Source organism: Procambarus clarkii, chromosome 81 (assembly GCF_040958095.1).
Source record: "Procambarus clarkii isolate CNS0578487 chromosome 81, FALCON_Pclarkii_2.0, whole genome shotgun sequence".
Taxonomy (NCBI): Eukaryota; Metazoa; Arthropoda; class Malacostraca; order Decapoda; family Cambaridae; genus Procambarus; species Procambarus clarkii.
Window position 1 is genome coordinate 21,323,700 of NC_091230.1, and position 16,583 is coordinate 21,340,282.

Consider the following 16,583-nt stretch of genomic DNA (forward strand, 5'->3'; position numbering starts at 1 on the left):
CGGGTTTTCTAAGCATTTTAGTGTAAATGTAATTAATTATACGACCTTGCGAAACATCTATATCAAATCCAACACGAACATGGTACGTACGCGTCTCCAACCTGTGTCTCTCGCTTGCCTGCGTACACAGTCGCCTGCGTAGTCTTTAAATTGGGAGTGTAGGCATAGCCTAGAGACTTGATCCTTTTAAGATTTTATTTTTTATATTATTTTAAGAACCTTATTTGAACGTAAATGAGCTCTCATAATTCAGCTTTAAATAAAAAAAATGAGCTAAGCCACTATATATATATATATATATATATATATATATATATATATATATATATATATATATATATATATATATATATATATATATATATAATATATATAATATATATATATATATATATATATATATATATAATATATTTATTTGACAGTGTCAGACCACGGAGGAAAATTGAAACAGGAATTTCCTTAAGTACTTTCGTATATTATCATCTTCAGAAGGCACTCCTTCTGAAGATGTATTAATATACGAAAGTACTTAAGGAAATTCCTGTTTCAATTTTCCTCCGTGGTCTGACACTGTCACATTTTTAATCACGTGTTTATTTTCGTGATTTACGCACATATATATTTATTTATTTATTTAGCGTTGGTCTTGTCGCTACATTTAGCGGTAGAGAGCAGCGTCTGCTAACACAAGTCAGCTGTACAAACATCTGCGAGGATTGTTTACCTTGTGGTCCAAGAGTGAGGAGTTCATCCCTGTCCTTAACACTCATTTGTCGACCGTTTAATCCAACTTAAACATGCACAGTAGGATTACTATTTGCTATGTGAAGTAACTGGTACACTATGTAGTTCAAGTTAATTGTCATATTACAGTGTGTAATGTAATAATATTGTACATGCAGTATTACAATTTTCCAAATGGCTGTGTATGGGGGATGGGTTCTGGCTCTCGTTAGTGTAATTACCCAAGTGTAGTTAAAGGAATAGAGCTACGCTCGTGGTGTCCCGTCTTCCCAGCACTCTTTGTCATATAATGCTTTGAAGTTACTGACGGTTTTGGCCTCCACCACCTTTTCACTTAACTTGTTCCAACCGTCTACCACTCTATATTTGTTCATCAGTGTGGTTCATTGTGTGTCTTCAATGCCTGTGTGTCCCCAAGCACCTCTCGTGCAGTGCATTTATTTGCCGTCAGAAAAAAAAAGTCGGGCAGAGCTAATAATTTTTGTTGTTGTTGACTTGCAATGTCTATCCTCCAAGCTAAGTTTTCCCCAGCTCACAAGACTGACGTCATACATCCCTGTGCTGTCATTGTACTTGCATGTTGTTTTATTTAATTCATTTTTTATTTATATATACAAGAATTCTTACATTCCTGACTTGTTTACTTTAAGTAGTTTGAGACATGCTTAATACTGCACTAAATATGGTCCTGCTCGACCTGGTGTATAATGTGATATGACAGTTTTTTCCTAATTACAATTTTAACGTTTGACCCATACACGACTACATGGCCACGTTATGGAATTTATTTCATTTATATTAAACCCGAAATGCTTTGCGTAATAGTGGCATCATTAGTGTGTGTGACACCTGTCCCTACAATTTGATATTACTCTTATGTTCTTTGTACATATTCTTTTGAATAAAAAATTTAGTTTTAAATTATGTGAATGTGTTTGAATACAGTATATATTTGTGTATGCCTAATTTTATGTACATAGAAGATACAAGCCCAAGTCAAATAAGCAAGCATATAAGTTACTCGTTCCATTTTAAGCATCTGTACAAATATTTTTATACAGATGTGCTGCCGCCATGCAGCCCAGTGCTGTCGAATAGTATTGGATGGGGCAATGGTTGTGATCATCCTCCTAACTACTGGTGTGTATGTATTTGCCAACCTGCACATACAGCACTCGTAGAAGCTATCAATACCCCAGGCAATGTATCGAAGGAACATCTAAAAGTTTTGGGGCTTTCCATCTTCATATAAATATAACTTGTCAAAAGTACTAGAAAAATTATGAGACATTCAGTGCCTGTGTGACTGACTGGTCATTCAGCTGCTGGAAGGCCCTATGACTTGAGTAATTGGCTGCAGTATATGAGCAAATTGGTACTATTGATCTGGAGGTTTCAGATGATAAAATATTGTCAGTTTTGTGTCTACTTGTACTCCATAGTGGTGTCTTGCCCTCCCACTTTAAACACCGAGATGGGACTGATCCAGTCTAGCACCATCACACTGCCTTTGGCATGTAGGAGTATGGGCTCCAAACATTTAGTGCTACATTTGCTTCCATTTTACTAAGAGTATCCTGATGTGTAAACACAAGGTTTGTTCACTAACTTGTGTGGATACCCCATGGTGCATGTGAAAAAGGTGGTTGGTGTTGCTTAAATTCCCCCTATCTTTGTGGTTTCTTCTGGTATGGGACTCATAATATTGAAAATATTATCATTAAACTGGAAAACTCTGCTTGTTACAACCCAGGTGAGGAAATGGGGGTGCAGTGTACCAGGAATTCTGAGGAACTCCACTCTCCCTACCTGTGCAAAATAACACCTTTGACTCCAGTGTTATGGCCAAGACTTTGGAGCCTCAATGGTCATAGTGACTGATGTAAGACATCATGTCTGGTTACCTCAGGGGCTTGCTACACCTTTATCAACTTATTTACTGTGCTTGCTGATATCCCTTCAGAGTTCAAAGTTGCATTCCTGGTACACATCAGGATGATCACCAAACCCACTTCCAGTGCTTGAGTTTGGTGAACCTGGAGCCCAGTTTGCTTGAACTAAGCCAGTACTGTACTGTTCTTCTCATCACGAGCATTCCTCTCGCCAACTTAAGCTACTCCTCTCCTCATTTAAGCTTTCTGCTGAGGCCCGGATTTCCCAAGAATACAGGTTCAGTGACTTCACCTCACCTTAATGCTTTGGTAGATATCCCAGATTTGGTTATCGACCATTGTGACTCCAGAACCCCCATCCCTTTGATGTTCCTGGACCTTCTGATATCCCCACCACTAGAAGTCTCTTGTGCCCTGCGTTTGTCGCAAAGAAGAAAAAATAAGACCTAGCAGTAAATAGGTACCCGAGTTAGTCAAGTGTTGTGGGTTGCATCCTGGGAAAGGTTAAGCTTTGGCTTAGGGAAGGGGTGGGGAACCTTTTCGAGAGCATGTGATAATTCTCTAAAACGTTCTCATGAGTGTCGGTGAAGAAAAATATGCTTGAAAGGAGTCTTAAAGACCTTTGTTCAGGTGACCAATAACTGTGTATGCATAACAACAAAATAGTTGCGCATATTACTTTTGGCACATGTGCCATTGGTTCCCTCTGGCCTGGGGGAACCTCAATAAACCTAACAGACTTTCTGTCCCCAACAATGGAAACCATGTTTGGTCAGAACAAAGGTTTGGTCAGTAATTTTGTGTATCTCCATTGAGACCATTAGAAATGATGGCCCAAGAGTTATTTCAGGTATATCTTCTAATTCCCAGTTCCCCTATAAAACAAACCAATTATGCCGTATTTAATTCTTGTAATAGGAATGTTCTCATAACCCATTCAGAAAATATAGATTCAGTACTATAATGTAGTACTTAACTTGTACTATACTACCATTTTGGGAAACATGATGAAAAACTTACAAGGGATTTGTGACTTTTGTAAGATCCACTGAAACACACCTGAAGTGGAAGTTGATATCTTGTTCAGAAAGGAGTGTTTCATAATACTCAAGATTCTCTTTTTCTATTTTTATTTTTTCAGAAAAGTGAAAACAGGAGATAGAGCAACACCTAGTAGAAATGTCAAATGTACTGGAGAAGACATTTAGTGGTCTTGTGCACAGCTTCTTGGGAACAAGTGGTGGCAGCAACACACTCGCCCAAAGTGTGTCTGGAGTGTCAGGTCTGAAGAATGTCTCACTTGGCCTTGTACACTTCGTCGAAAAGCTTGAGGCTGCCCGTAGAATATCCAAACAGGTGCTGTGATTCTTGAATAATTAATATAAATGCTTTGCTCTATGTATTTCTTCCCGTTTCCAAGAGGTTTGTATGTTGCCTGCCTTTCCCACATTCAGGAGGATAGTCAGTGGAGAGCTGATCACCTCCGGCACCCCATCTCACCGCTTTCTATACTGAAACTTCTTTTGCTTCTGCTACAGTAGCTCTCACTCTGTCCTTGTTCTATTCCTCCAGTTCTCTTCCTCAAGCTTTCTCTGCTTATGTCAAATACTTGTTTGATTTTTTAATTTACCTATTTTTTATAAAGTTCTTATACAATAGAGCATTAATGCTTTTTGTATAGCACTGCATATGATCCCACTATTCTTATTTCAACAAATGACTCACAAAATTATTAAGTAGTCTCTTGATGCCTATTCAACTGTACAAAGCATAATGGAGACTCAGATTTTTAATGTTACGCTTCTCCAGTATATCGTGCATTGCTATATTTAGCATCTTATACTGTATATATACATTATGTGTGTATATAGCATACAGTATTCAATTTTTGTATCACTTTTTAGAGCTTTCATAGATTGTGCACCTTTCCAAACTGTTCCCATGATTAGAATTACTATATTCCACAATTTGCATGTTACTCTTCTTTTTTCAGAGACTCGAGAGAAAGAATTTAAGAATTTTTGTAAGAATTTAATCAGACTACACTCATGTTATTCCTGAAGTCATGATATGAAGATTGATGGAGCCTGTTTTGTAATATTAAATAGAAACTGTATAAATTCTAGTTATTAAATATAAGCTTATCTTTATTTTTGTATCATGTTGATTTATTAAAAATGTAAATATATTTGCAGGAAGAAGAGCACTGTGTGGGATACGAGAGCAGAGAGTGGGTGAAGCTGTTGTCGAGTCCAGGTGTTGGTAGCTCAGTAGTAGCTGATCTGCTTTGTCGTGCACTCCTTGTTCATGTGCGGGGCTACTCTCTCCCAAGCCTTCATATACACGCCATCAAATTAACTCAGAGCCCTAATGTCCTGCACAAGAAGATTGGTTAGTTTACCAAGTAAAATAATTTATATAATATGCTTTTCTAATCTGTGAAATGTGCTTAGTTTCATTTTGGTCAGCCTCTACATCATTATGAATGATAAGTTATACAGTATAACAGTTTTTTTTAAGCAATCATTGCCACAAAAAATATCAGTGTGGAATTGTTATGAAAGAAATAACAGGATGATATTGGAAAAATATATCACGTTTATACAGTATACTGCATAGTATATATTTTGACAACTTTCTCCCTCTTGGAAGTGGGTAATCAAATAAGAGCATAAGAATTGAGGAAACTGCAGAGATCCTACTGGCCCATACATGACAACTCTTGCCAATATCCATCTTTAAATCTGCTGATTTATCTGTTTCACTACCATAGGTCAAAATCAGAAGACCACGCTCCATCAGCTTTTCTTTCACAGCTTTGGCTAAAGTTTTTAAATCATAATTTTCCTTAAGACCCAAGAAACCTCTTTTATTTTTTCAAATATGTTTTAAATGTTGAAACAAAATTATCTATTGAAAATAATATTTACATGATGATTATCATTGTATTGATCCTACAGGATATCTGTTTGTGAGCCAGACTGTTGATCCCGGGTCCGAGCTCACCTTACTACTCGTCAACACCATCCACCGAGACCTAGCTGCTGCCAATGCTCTTCAGGTTGCTGCATCACTGGCTTCGCTTCCCACTGTTGTCACTCCTGATCTTACTCCTGCCATCATCACAGCTCTCACACACTGCCTTGCTCACCAACAGGTAATCTTCCCAAAATGCAACATGTAATTGTTGCTTTGTGAGAATATAGTATACCTGAACCTATCACTTTATCCTTCTTAATTCAGTTCTAGTTCTTCTGTGTATTAATATTTATTGTACTGCATGTGCAGTAGTTGTGCACTCCTAAATTATTGCAAAATTTAATGTATTTTCTAGTGAATTAATCATGTGTATCCATTAAAAAGTATGTCTGGCTAAAGTTGGAAGACAGATGCTTGCAAGTAGCATTATTAAAGTTTGCAGGGTGAATAGTGGGCATAGGGGGAACTTTCATAGGGGGATCAGGGTTGGCCCCCATGCCCTGATTATGGGTATGGGGGCTGTTAAGAACATAAGAATGAAAGTAACTGCAGAAGGCCTATTGACCCATATGAGGCAGCTCCTAATTTATAACCGCCCAATCTCATTCATATATATATATATGCTTAACCTATGCTTGAAACAATCAAGGGATCCTACTTCTATTATGTTACGGGGTAATTGGATGCACAAATCCACAAACCTGTTACCAAACCAGTATTTACCCAGGTCTTTCCTAAATCTAAATTTATCCAATTTATACCCATTGTTTCATATTCTGTCTTGTGTTGATACTTTTAATACTCTGTTTATATCCCCTTTGTTATGTCCATTCATCCACTTGTACACCTCTATCATGTCACCCATAATTCTTTGCCATAACCTATCATTTACCGTAAATACCGATTGACTTTGGTCAAATTAACTTTTGCTGCTGACAGCTTATTTATATTACTTTTTAAGCTGTGCTTTTTGGTCAAATTTTCTCTAAATGTCTTTATTTGTTTAGGTTTATCTCAGACGAAGGGCTGCAGTAATGGTTGGTGTGGTGGCAGAAAGATGTGGAAAAGATCTTCAGGAGACTGCAAGTGATCAGGTCCCTCACTTACTTCATCTTTTGACTGATCAAGATCCAGGGGTGGCTTTAGCTGCTATCAGCTCCCTTTGCAAGATTTATAAGGTTAATCAGATGATGCATATTTATTAGAATGTTATATAATTTCTCAGTACATTTAGCAGGAAGCCTGCCTGAATGTAATATTATAATCTCAGCATAAATGTGTAGGTGTTAGCTTGTTTATATATTTTTTTATAAATTGAACTCAAATTGCATGCATGTAAAATATATAGGTTCTGTATATAGATATAGAGTAGATATATATACTGTATATACATATGTACAGTACATAGCACAATCGTCTACAGTCAACCTGATAATGGTCCAGGACGGACCAAAACATCATCGTCTATTTAATTTCTACTGTGTGATTTGGTCAACGTTCTTCAGCCACATTATTGTGACTCATCATCTGCAGTATATAGCACTTTTCAGAGCATTAGGCTAGTTGCTTCATAAGGAAAGATCCTACTGACTCCTGATAAGGATTTTGCACACTCAGGACAGACACTCAGGCAGAATGACCTCGTGCATCAAAAACCTTTTCAGCCCATCCCTGCCAGAGGAGCTCACAAGAGAAGTGCATGCAGGAGGAGCCCAGGTGATGCACCACACAGGCAAAAAACTAGTTTGCTGATCAAGAAGACACATGAAATCCTGATGACGGAAAGCAGGTAGTGGTTTGAGCAAATCTAAGCCCACATGCATTAAACCATCCACTCCTAAATGTGGAAACCATGCTCTTGAAACCAATGGGATAATGTTGAGACTCAAATGCTTTTAACTGATTGTTGATTATAAAAAAAAGTATAGTTTTCATGAAGAATCAAAATCAAAGTAGACTAGAGAACTGTTGGGGCTAAAAGGCCCCGAGTAGAAAACCACCAAGCTGCATCAGGCTCCACAAAGCTCCACCAGGCTGCACCAAGCTGCACCAAGCTGCATCAGGCTGCATCAAGCTCCACAAAGCTCCACCAGGCTGCACCAAGCTGCACCAAGCTGCATCAGGCTGCATCAAGCTCCACAAAGCTCCACCAGGCTGCACCAAGCTGCATCAGGCTGCATCAAGCTCCACAAAGCTCCACCAGGCTGCACCAAGCTGCATCAGGCTCCATAAAGCTCCACCAAGCTGCATCAGGCTCCACAAAGCTCCACCAGGCTGCATCAAGCTGCATCAGGCTCCACAAAGCTGCACCAAGCATAAATAAGCCAAACCCTAATTGTTGTACTGAAACAAACAGGCACTTATACCAGCCATAATCAATAACAGGTCACCTGGTCTTTACCTGTAATGAAACAGATGAAACATCATAAAGAATAGTGAGTAAAAGGAGCTCGGCTGTTAAAACTGGACAGAATATAGAGTTAAGAACTAACTTTTGAAATTATTGATTTATCTCTTAGGGCATTTATTCTGTATATGGCTGCCCTATGCTATATCTGTACATAGATATTCCGCATATGGCAGCACAATATACACTTTTGATCTATTGTGTACATTCATTAATTGTATTCTTGTTCAGTTAAATGATTATTGTTAAATATTTTATCTAGTAGTATTTGAACTTTATTCCCATATTGAATAATCATGTCTGTGTAGTTTCCTGTACTAATAGTCGATCTCTCCTTTCTTCACTTAGTTTTTCTCATCTACGCAAATGTTCATTACTATTGCCTGTATAAATGTCTTTAACTTTACTGTCTTACTCTGTATCTTGAAGAAATTAGAACAAATTTGTTTCTCTCAGTCTTGTGGCTATGAAAAGACAGAGCTTCGTGATCAAGTTGCAAAGAGTGCCTCACACCTCTTAACACAAGCACTGAATGGCGCCCTTCCAAGAGATTATCAAGTCAATTCATTACCTGCTCCTTTCGTTCAGATTCAAATGCTTAGGTGAGAATCCTTCTGTTTTTAAATATTTGTACAGTAAGGCTTCCTCGACTACTTCTGAGCCAAGACACTGCACTATGCCAGACTTTAGTATGAGTTGCTCCTATTTCCACTCATTTGGTCTTGGCTTGTCTGAGCATGCATCCATCCATGTTCTTGGCTATAAGTAATGGCTGCCAGCTTATCTGACCCTCTAGTGGTGATTTGACTGCCACCAAGTGGCAGTCATATCAAGTGGTGTCAGAATTTGTTTGCTTTTTGGTGTTGCGTGTGATGCGTTTTGGTGGTGGACCGAGGGACTTTCCACTGTTCCCCTCCCCTAACACTTAGAAAGATATGAAAACTGTCTCACGGAGGCCCTAAAATCCACTAGAGACAGACATGTGAGCAGTGTCCTAGGTGGAGTCTGGCTTAAGCAAACGTAGGAGATGCCCAAAAATGGTGTTTAATCCTTTCATGCATTACTTATAAACATAGACCCTGATGATTGTGGTCTTAGCATTTCTTGTACTGTACTTTACTTGTATATAGTTTAATGTCAGGATGAAATGGTGCACTTAATTTTGAGAGTGCAGTGGTGAAAGATATCAAGGAATTGGTGAGGCAATAATGAAATATAAATAAGCTCTATAAGTACTGTAATTGGATTATTGAACAAAAAACAGTAAAAGATAAAGGCACAAATGCAAAAAATACTGAACAAGTAAATAGTTTGCATAAATACTATGTCCATAACTCAAATAAGAAAATTGTTAAATTAAGATTCAAACAAATATTTTCTTACTAAATTAAAGGATTATGAAAAAAATTTCTGCATATTATAAATTGGTTCATGAGTGGTGTAATTATAGCACTATGGTATTACTTTTCAGAGTTCTCCGGTGCTTGTCAAGTAAAGACTGGCAAGTCCCAAGTGATGTCACACAAGCAATAGAACTGGTACTAAGTCAACCATGGGGAGGCAGAGAGATTTCTCTCTATGCCGTATTGCTGGAGTGCGTATTCACAGTCACGGCTCTCCCGCACAACGATACCTTGATATCTAGAATTCTTAAGGTTGTTTTAGGGTAAGTTGTTTTGCCAACATTTTGAATTTTCATAGTTTTTAAGTTGATTGGACATTTATGCTTGATGGATTTATTAAGTTCATGTTTAGTTTACATAGTGGCCGTGATGCAGCAGTACTGTATCTCAGGAGTCCACAGTATTCCGGTCTGGTTGAGATTTATTTGCATACTTTGTATTTGTTTTATTTGTTCCAAGTTTCCCTACTCTATGGGCAATTTGTCCCAGATTGTACATCGGGTAATGAAGTTGTCGGACAGCTTCTTGCCTGTGACTCCATGATCTGTGGAAGTATGCTTGCAGGACTCTCCATTGAACACTTTGCCGGGCTGACAGTCATCTGGCCTGCCACTTAGTAGTGATGCAGGAAAATACTTTGATCACTTGATTATAGTAGTTGACAAAGAAATATTTTGGTTCATTTGGAGCATTTCCAAAATATTTTTGAAGAGTGTTTGTGCTTTGTGACCTTCTGATCACATTGGACAATATTCCTCAGTTTGAGTTGATTTCTTGATTACTAAAAGCTGTCTGCTTTGAAGACGGAATCAAGGATGTGCACATAGGCCTTTGTTTTCGATAGGCAGTGAGAGTTTATGAAATTATTAACCAGACTTGATAGCCAGAGCATAAGATAAGGAAGCTACTGATGTGAGCTCAGAAAAGGGTGTGTCATTTCATTTATCATTATTTTTGGAGGGCATTAAGGAGCAATATTTTATGATTCAAATTAAAGTAACAAGTGTAATTTGCAACACAGATATAATATAACAGTTATGATGATTTTGCCATACTGAGTAGCATTTATTTGATGCAACTAAAATTACAATGAATTTGTAATTTCACATTATGCACACTCAAAAATGTCTGATGTCTTTATTACTTTTTAGCGTTCTGGTGACACTAAAACTTGTCATCCATACTCTGACAGTAAACGTTCTGATGGTACCACAATGCATCGTTTATTTCAAAATTCCCGCAATTTTTTTTTTTTTTTTTTTTTTTTTTTTTAAACACAGTGAGGGCATATCTTACCAGCGGACCAACCAAAGCATCAGGGAACCATATAGCTATCACTTCGGCCAACTGCCTATCACTCAAGATAATAATTGTTGACTTATGAAAATATTCACTATGCAAATTATGTCCCAGAAAAGTATAGCTATGTTTGTTTTCTTTTTACAGCAATGTAAACCAATCATGTGGATACCTTCCCAAATTTATATATTTTTATTTGTTGAAATATAAATGAGGAATGTTGAAACTTTTACAAAACTTGTATATTCTGTATAGCCATATGTAATTTATTATCAAAACACATTTTGTTTTGTATACTGTATATACTCTAGCAAATTCATTTGTAAACATTTTGACACAAAATTTATAATTATAGCCCAAAAATTATATGAAGAAAGGTAAAAAGAGTATGAGTATTTTAGATAGTGGGACCTTGAGATGCCAGAATGTTAACAGTTGAGTATGTACTGAAAGGTTGGAATGTTATTGTTATTCAACTGTGACACTTGCAAAATTACTTAGAATGATGGTTTGGCATACGAGACAGCAATAGACTTTCTCATGTAATATTATTTCTGATTGTATATTGTAGATTATGTTTATGATAGTAACATTTCTTTTTAGATTCCTCAGCAGTTCAAATGTTGACCTCAAATATGTGGGTTTAAAGGCTCTTGCTAGTGTCTTCTCAGTACTAGAGGAAGCACTAACACCTAGTCACCTGGAGGCCGTCTTAGACTGTCTGTACCACTCAAATGCAAACCTTCAAGCCAAAACACTGAAGCTACTGTGTACAATGGCTAATTCACATAATTACCAGGTAATTTAGCTGGATATTTTGCCAATGTCTTCATGCTGAAATATATAATGTATGTGTGGATATTAGAAGTAGAAATACAAAAAAAAATTGGATTTGTCTATGAAGTGAGAAAAACAATGAAGGGATACAGGTGAGAAAGTAGAAATAACCTAAGCTACTCTATTCTTTTGACATGCATTCTATCTCGGTAAACTTACTAGAACTTGCGTGCAATGAAATAAAAGAAAATTATAGGAAAAAATAAAGGTTGTAGCACTTGGATTGTCTGAGTACATGGCGAGAGTGACTAATGACATGTTGATAAATAAAGTGCAAAACACCAATCAATTGAGAGAGAGAGCTGGATGGATGATGATTGCTCATATCCTCCTCCTCCCTCCTACCTCTTTCCTTCCCTCCCTCCCTCCTTTCTTAGCGTAATGCTTCAGGGTTACATTCCCTGGTAGTCGGCTACCATTTCCCTCTCCGCACCAGAGTTATCATCTTTGAAGAGATTTGGTTCTTCCTCTGAGTCAACTTTTGAGTTTTTTGCTTCTGTGTAGTGGCCCCTGGATGTGGGGTGGTGTGCAGGATAAACATATCAGTTATGAAACTAGCTCATCACATACATAAGTTGCTGAGCTTGGAGACTACTTGTGGTTGGTCTCGAACCCATTGTTGGTATAACAATATACATTCAATTTTGTAACTAGATAATCAAGACTAATTTCCTAGCAAAATAACTTTTTGTTAATCATCATTTATTAACAGTAATATATCCTAAATGTTATCAACCCTAATAGGCTACATTTACTTTATTATTAATATTATTATTGTTTTCAACTAGGTTCCTTTCTTAAGTCTGATTTTAATTATTATATTTTTCAATAGGCTGTGTGTACCACATTACTGGAGTTTTCAGGACGGACACAGGACGTGACAACACACAATACAATTGTAGGTGAATTGGCAGCCATCGTCACTAAACATTGCCAGGATACACTGTGGTGTGTGGAGCTCATCTCGCCTATCATTTTATCCTCGCCAACACCTGACAAAAGGCTTACAGATGCTCTTGTGCTCGTACTGGAACAAGGTAATAATTTCAGTTTACTCATTAAGATTTTCTTCTACAAAATACACTTAATGAATGACATTGTCAATTCTAATAGGTATCCAAATTGTTAAAGCCTTTTACCTCAGGAAGTCTTATAGCCTCTTATCAGAGGAAGTCTTGTAGCCTCTTATCAGAGGAAGTCTGGTATGTCAAGAGAATGCGTACTGTGAGAGGCCTGCAAGTTATGCCCATTATTCAGTGAGTGTTGAAAAGTCTATCAACATCAAAGGCCCAAGAGTTCTCTCTTATGTACCTACTGCACCTTTATTTTTCAACAGGGCTATTTTGCACATCCTGCCAATCCTCCTGGTCTCATGTGATGTTATTTTCTTGTGCAGATTTGATACCTGTCTCTCAATATTTTCCAGGTGTAACATGTATCTCTCTCTCGCTTATTCTCTATAGAGAAAACCGATTTAAACACTTAATCAGTCCCAATAATTTAGAGGTTTTATAGAGTGGATTATAGCAGTAAAGGATCTTAGCTTGCTCTTCAGGTCAGCAATTTCTCCAGCTTTGGATAGGGCTGTTAGTGTGAAAAAATATTCCACAATAGAGAGCACACGTCTTGAAAAGTATCATCATTGGTATGGCATCTCTCTTATAAAAGATTCTGCAAGGTCTGTTTATTTTTTCCTAATTAATGTTGTTAAAATTTAAATTGCTGATCATCTCCTCATGGATTTGAAACTGGGTGTACAGGTCTAATATTACCCATGCATGTCTGAACTTCATTAGGTTGTGATCTGAGTAACATGTATTTGTAATCATTATGTCCCTAATCAGTTCATCATTGTAAAAATAAGATCTAGGGAGTTAGTTATACCATTTGCTAGTTTAAGATAAATCTGTCAAACATCTACAGGATGTAAATGAATATAATGTGCTAGCCTCCTCCTGGCTAGGAGACAATCAGTTGTTTTCACTTTAGAAGTGGCATTTTTGTCACACTGGTTTTAGTGGGCGATGGTCTTATCCGTTTTCTGTTGTGTTTTTTTCGGGGATTAACTTTAACGCAGTTAATATTATGTTGCCTACGTTTGTGTCAGCTTCACCTCTAGGTTGCCTAGTTGCATTTAGAATGTCCCTAACATCCTGGTGACATAAGCTTTCAGTCATCACATTTCATTATGTTATGGAAGGTGTCTTTTGTTATATTAGTGTTATGTTTTATTAACATATTTTTTTTTTTCAGGATTTAGAGAAGAGAAAAATATTAAAGCATCTACCGAGGCGTCGCAGGAATTACTTCTGAAAATCTTCAGTCATACATCACTTTCTGAAGCTTACATCAGCCTCATAGCTTCCATTCTCAATTTACACTACGTTAGAGATCCTAAACAAGTATCAAAGTATTTTACAGATTCATTCTTAGAAAAACTTAAGTTAATGAGAAACTTGAAGGAAGATGATTCAGCTATTTTCCAGTGCCTTAAAAACATAGGACTTAATGATAAAACTGTTTGTGCAGATATTGTGTCATTTTTGCAGCCTTATACAGTGACAGGAAATATAGATCTGGCTTTGAAAGAAAAATCAAATGAAATCTGCAAGTGGCTTACCAATCCTCAGCTTAGTATAAGAGTTATTAAAAGACAGGAGGATATTTTGAACCACAAGGTTAATGTAGATTTGACACTAAGTTTTCTTGACAGTTATGTAGTTGCTTCTCTTGAAAGTGGTGCTATTCCATTTAAGCCATTTAGTGTAGTCCTGGAAGAGAAAATACCAAGTGATGTCCACGAGCCACACTGGAATGCAAATGTTAGTTTGGGATCTGATGATGGGCGCTCCTCAACGCACTCCATTGGCACTGGCCTTACGAGTGGCACTAGTCAGAGTGGCAACTACTTAAACAGGTACTTAACATAAGGTTTATTTCTGAAATCGATGTTTTTACAATAAATTTGCAGAGCAATCTGTCATTTTATTAATCATACAAATTAGCCTGAACAATACCTACCATCTTGGGACATATAATGCCCAATTTGAATTTTAGTTTGTTCAGATATTTGCTTTAAAACTACATTCAATTTTATTACAAGTATTGTACAGTATGATTTAACGTCTTTTATAGAAATGTCATGCTCTCAAGCAGATTGAAAGAACTATTTTCTAGTGTACATTAATTGTTTTTAATCATTTTACATGCAGGAGTATGACTGCACCTAGCAAGCGAGTGTGGAGCACTGAAGGTCGGATACGGCAAAAGTCTGAAGGTGAAGAATCTATTAGGTCTCGTGTTGACTCATCGTCACAACCAGTAGGCCTGCAAGGTACTCTGCTTGGGAATGAAGACGAGGAGGAGGATGAAGTAACGGAGGGAAGTGTTGAACTGGCAGATGAAGCTCAAGAAGATGAAGAGGAGAAAGTATTAGAAACTTCTCACAATCAAAGATCACAGTTAACTCACGCACTCTTAGCAGGGCTTGGGATGACAAGAACAAAGTAACCTGCAGTACTACAACTATGATGTGTGAAAAGTTTTTATAAGACAGTGCATAAGAGAACCCTTATGTTGTGTTGCCTCCCTCTATGAGGATGGAAAAACTTTTCTTGAGCGTATTGCTAGACCTATTTCCAGAACACCTAGATCGTTCCCAAAGAGTGACTGCCCCCTAAGAATTGGAAGCAAGGACTTTACTTCCACCTAAATCCAGGGAATAATAATAATAGGACCTTTTCCATCTACATCATAGTTCGGAAAGTAACAAATAGGGCTTCCCTATGCACTTGGTTTGATCTTACAAAAAATACTTAAGCAATGGCTCCTAGCATGAAAAGCAAGAGTTTGTTTAAAGTAATATGTTCATTTACCTAATTAATTGCAATAAATTATGCATGTATTTCTAACAAGCAGGCTGCTACAGTAATAAAATACCAACAGCAACAAAAGATTTTTTCAATGCACACAAAATTAAGATTTCACAGTACCAGCATCATTTCACCCATCACAAACTGGAGCCTATTCATCTTCATCCATCCAAACATTTTCACACAAACTGGAGCCACAGTTTGCATCTGTGTATCATCTCTACATCATTTCTACCAGAAATGATGAGAAAATGTTTGGATGGATGAAGATGAATAGCCACATGGAAGGTGAATAATGATAGTTGGTCATTGGGCATAAAGATGAATTAATTTTCATCTCTGTAAGACACTGTTAATGATTTGTTATTGGAAAAGTGCTGCCAGGCCCTACAGGGTGCATAATAGATGAACAAAAACATCTGACCATTACCAAAACAAAAGGAGGCACCAAGCTGGGGAGCCTTGAATATCCAGTGACACTGGTGGTGTTATAAGACACCAAATATCATTGAAGATGCCAATAGAAGAACAAAAGCATATAAAGCAAGTGATATCAAAGATATCCGATTCACTGAAGGATTCTATCGTGAGACATTTGGAAAACATCCTGAAAATTGTGGCATTCTTCAAGGGGTGCACAACTGTGAGAGGGAGAATGCAGTTCAAAGAATAAGAAGCAGGGTGGTGTTTCATCAAGTGCCTGTGAGTTATGCATGTATGACCAATGTGTAACCTAGCCAGAACTGTTTCCCATCGCCAATTATAATGGTACGAGGAAGGCCAAGAGTAATCCCAGTGCCCATCGAAAGTCAACCACAATTAACACCTGTTATTGTGCACAATAACAGGTGCATAAAAATCATTTAGCTTAAAGTGTACAAAGTACAAATAAGATATCTACTGTATTTTATCATTGTGATCATTCTTGTAAAAAAAAATTAATACTAGCATTGATATAGTTTTTAATATGTTACTGGTGTAAACAAAAAAAATTAATACGAGCTATTAAAAAAAGCTACAATTGCAAATAAAGTACACCCATGATAATCTAAAGCCTCAAAATTAAACACTTGTGTATACTGTATAAATAACTTGAATGTCTATGTACGTAGTAAGAGTGGCAATGAAATTATTAATTATTTGCAAG

At 37.1% G+C, this 16,583-nt stretch overlaps 1 protein-coding gene across 5 annotated transcripts; it reads left to right on the forward strand.

Annotated features, from left to right (window-relative positions):
- The first annotated feature begins 212 nt into the window (after positions 1 to 212).
- LOC123772982 (AP-4 complex subunit epsilon-1) lies at positions 213 to 16,575 on the forward strand. 5 transcript variants are annotated; one of them, XM_045766422.2, is made up of 11 exons: positions 213 to 230; positions 3,781 to 3,995; positions 4,835 to 5,030; positions 5,600 to 5,796; positions 6,626 to 6,796; positions 8,482 to 8,627; positions 9,497 to 9,691; positions 11,331 to 11,526; positions 12,397 to 12,601; positions 13,818 to 14,481; positions 14,777 to 16,575. In XM_045766422.2, the coding sequence occupies exons 2-11, from the start codon at positions 3,819 to 3,821 to the stop codon at positions 15,072 to 15,074; spliced, it is 2,445 nt and encodes an 814-aa protein (XP_045622378.1). In that variant the 5' UTR covers positions 213 to 230; positions 3,781 to 3,818; the 3' UTR covers positions 15,075 to 16,575. The 5 variants fall into 5 exon arrangements, with proteins under 5 accessions (XP_045622378.1, XP_045622374.1, XP_045622377.1 ...); XM_045766418.2 differs by lacking the exon at positions 213 to 230 and adding an exon at positions 661 to 807; XM_045766421.2 differs by lacking the exon at positions 213 to 230 and adding an exon at positions 678 to 741.
- The last annotated feature ends 8 nt before the right edge of the window (positions 16,576 to 16,583 follow it).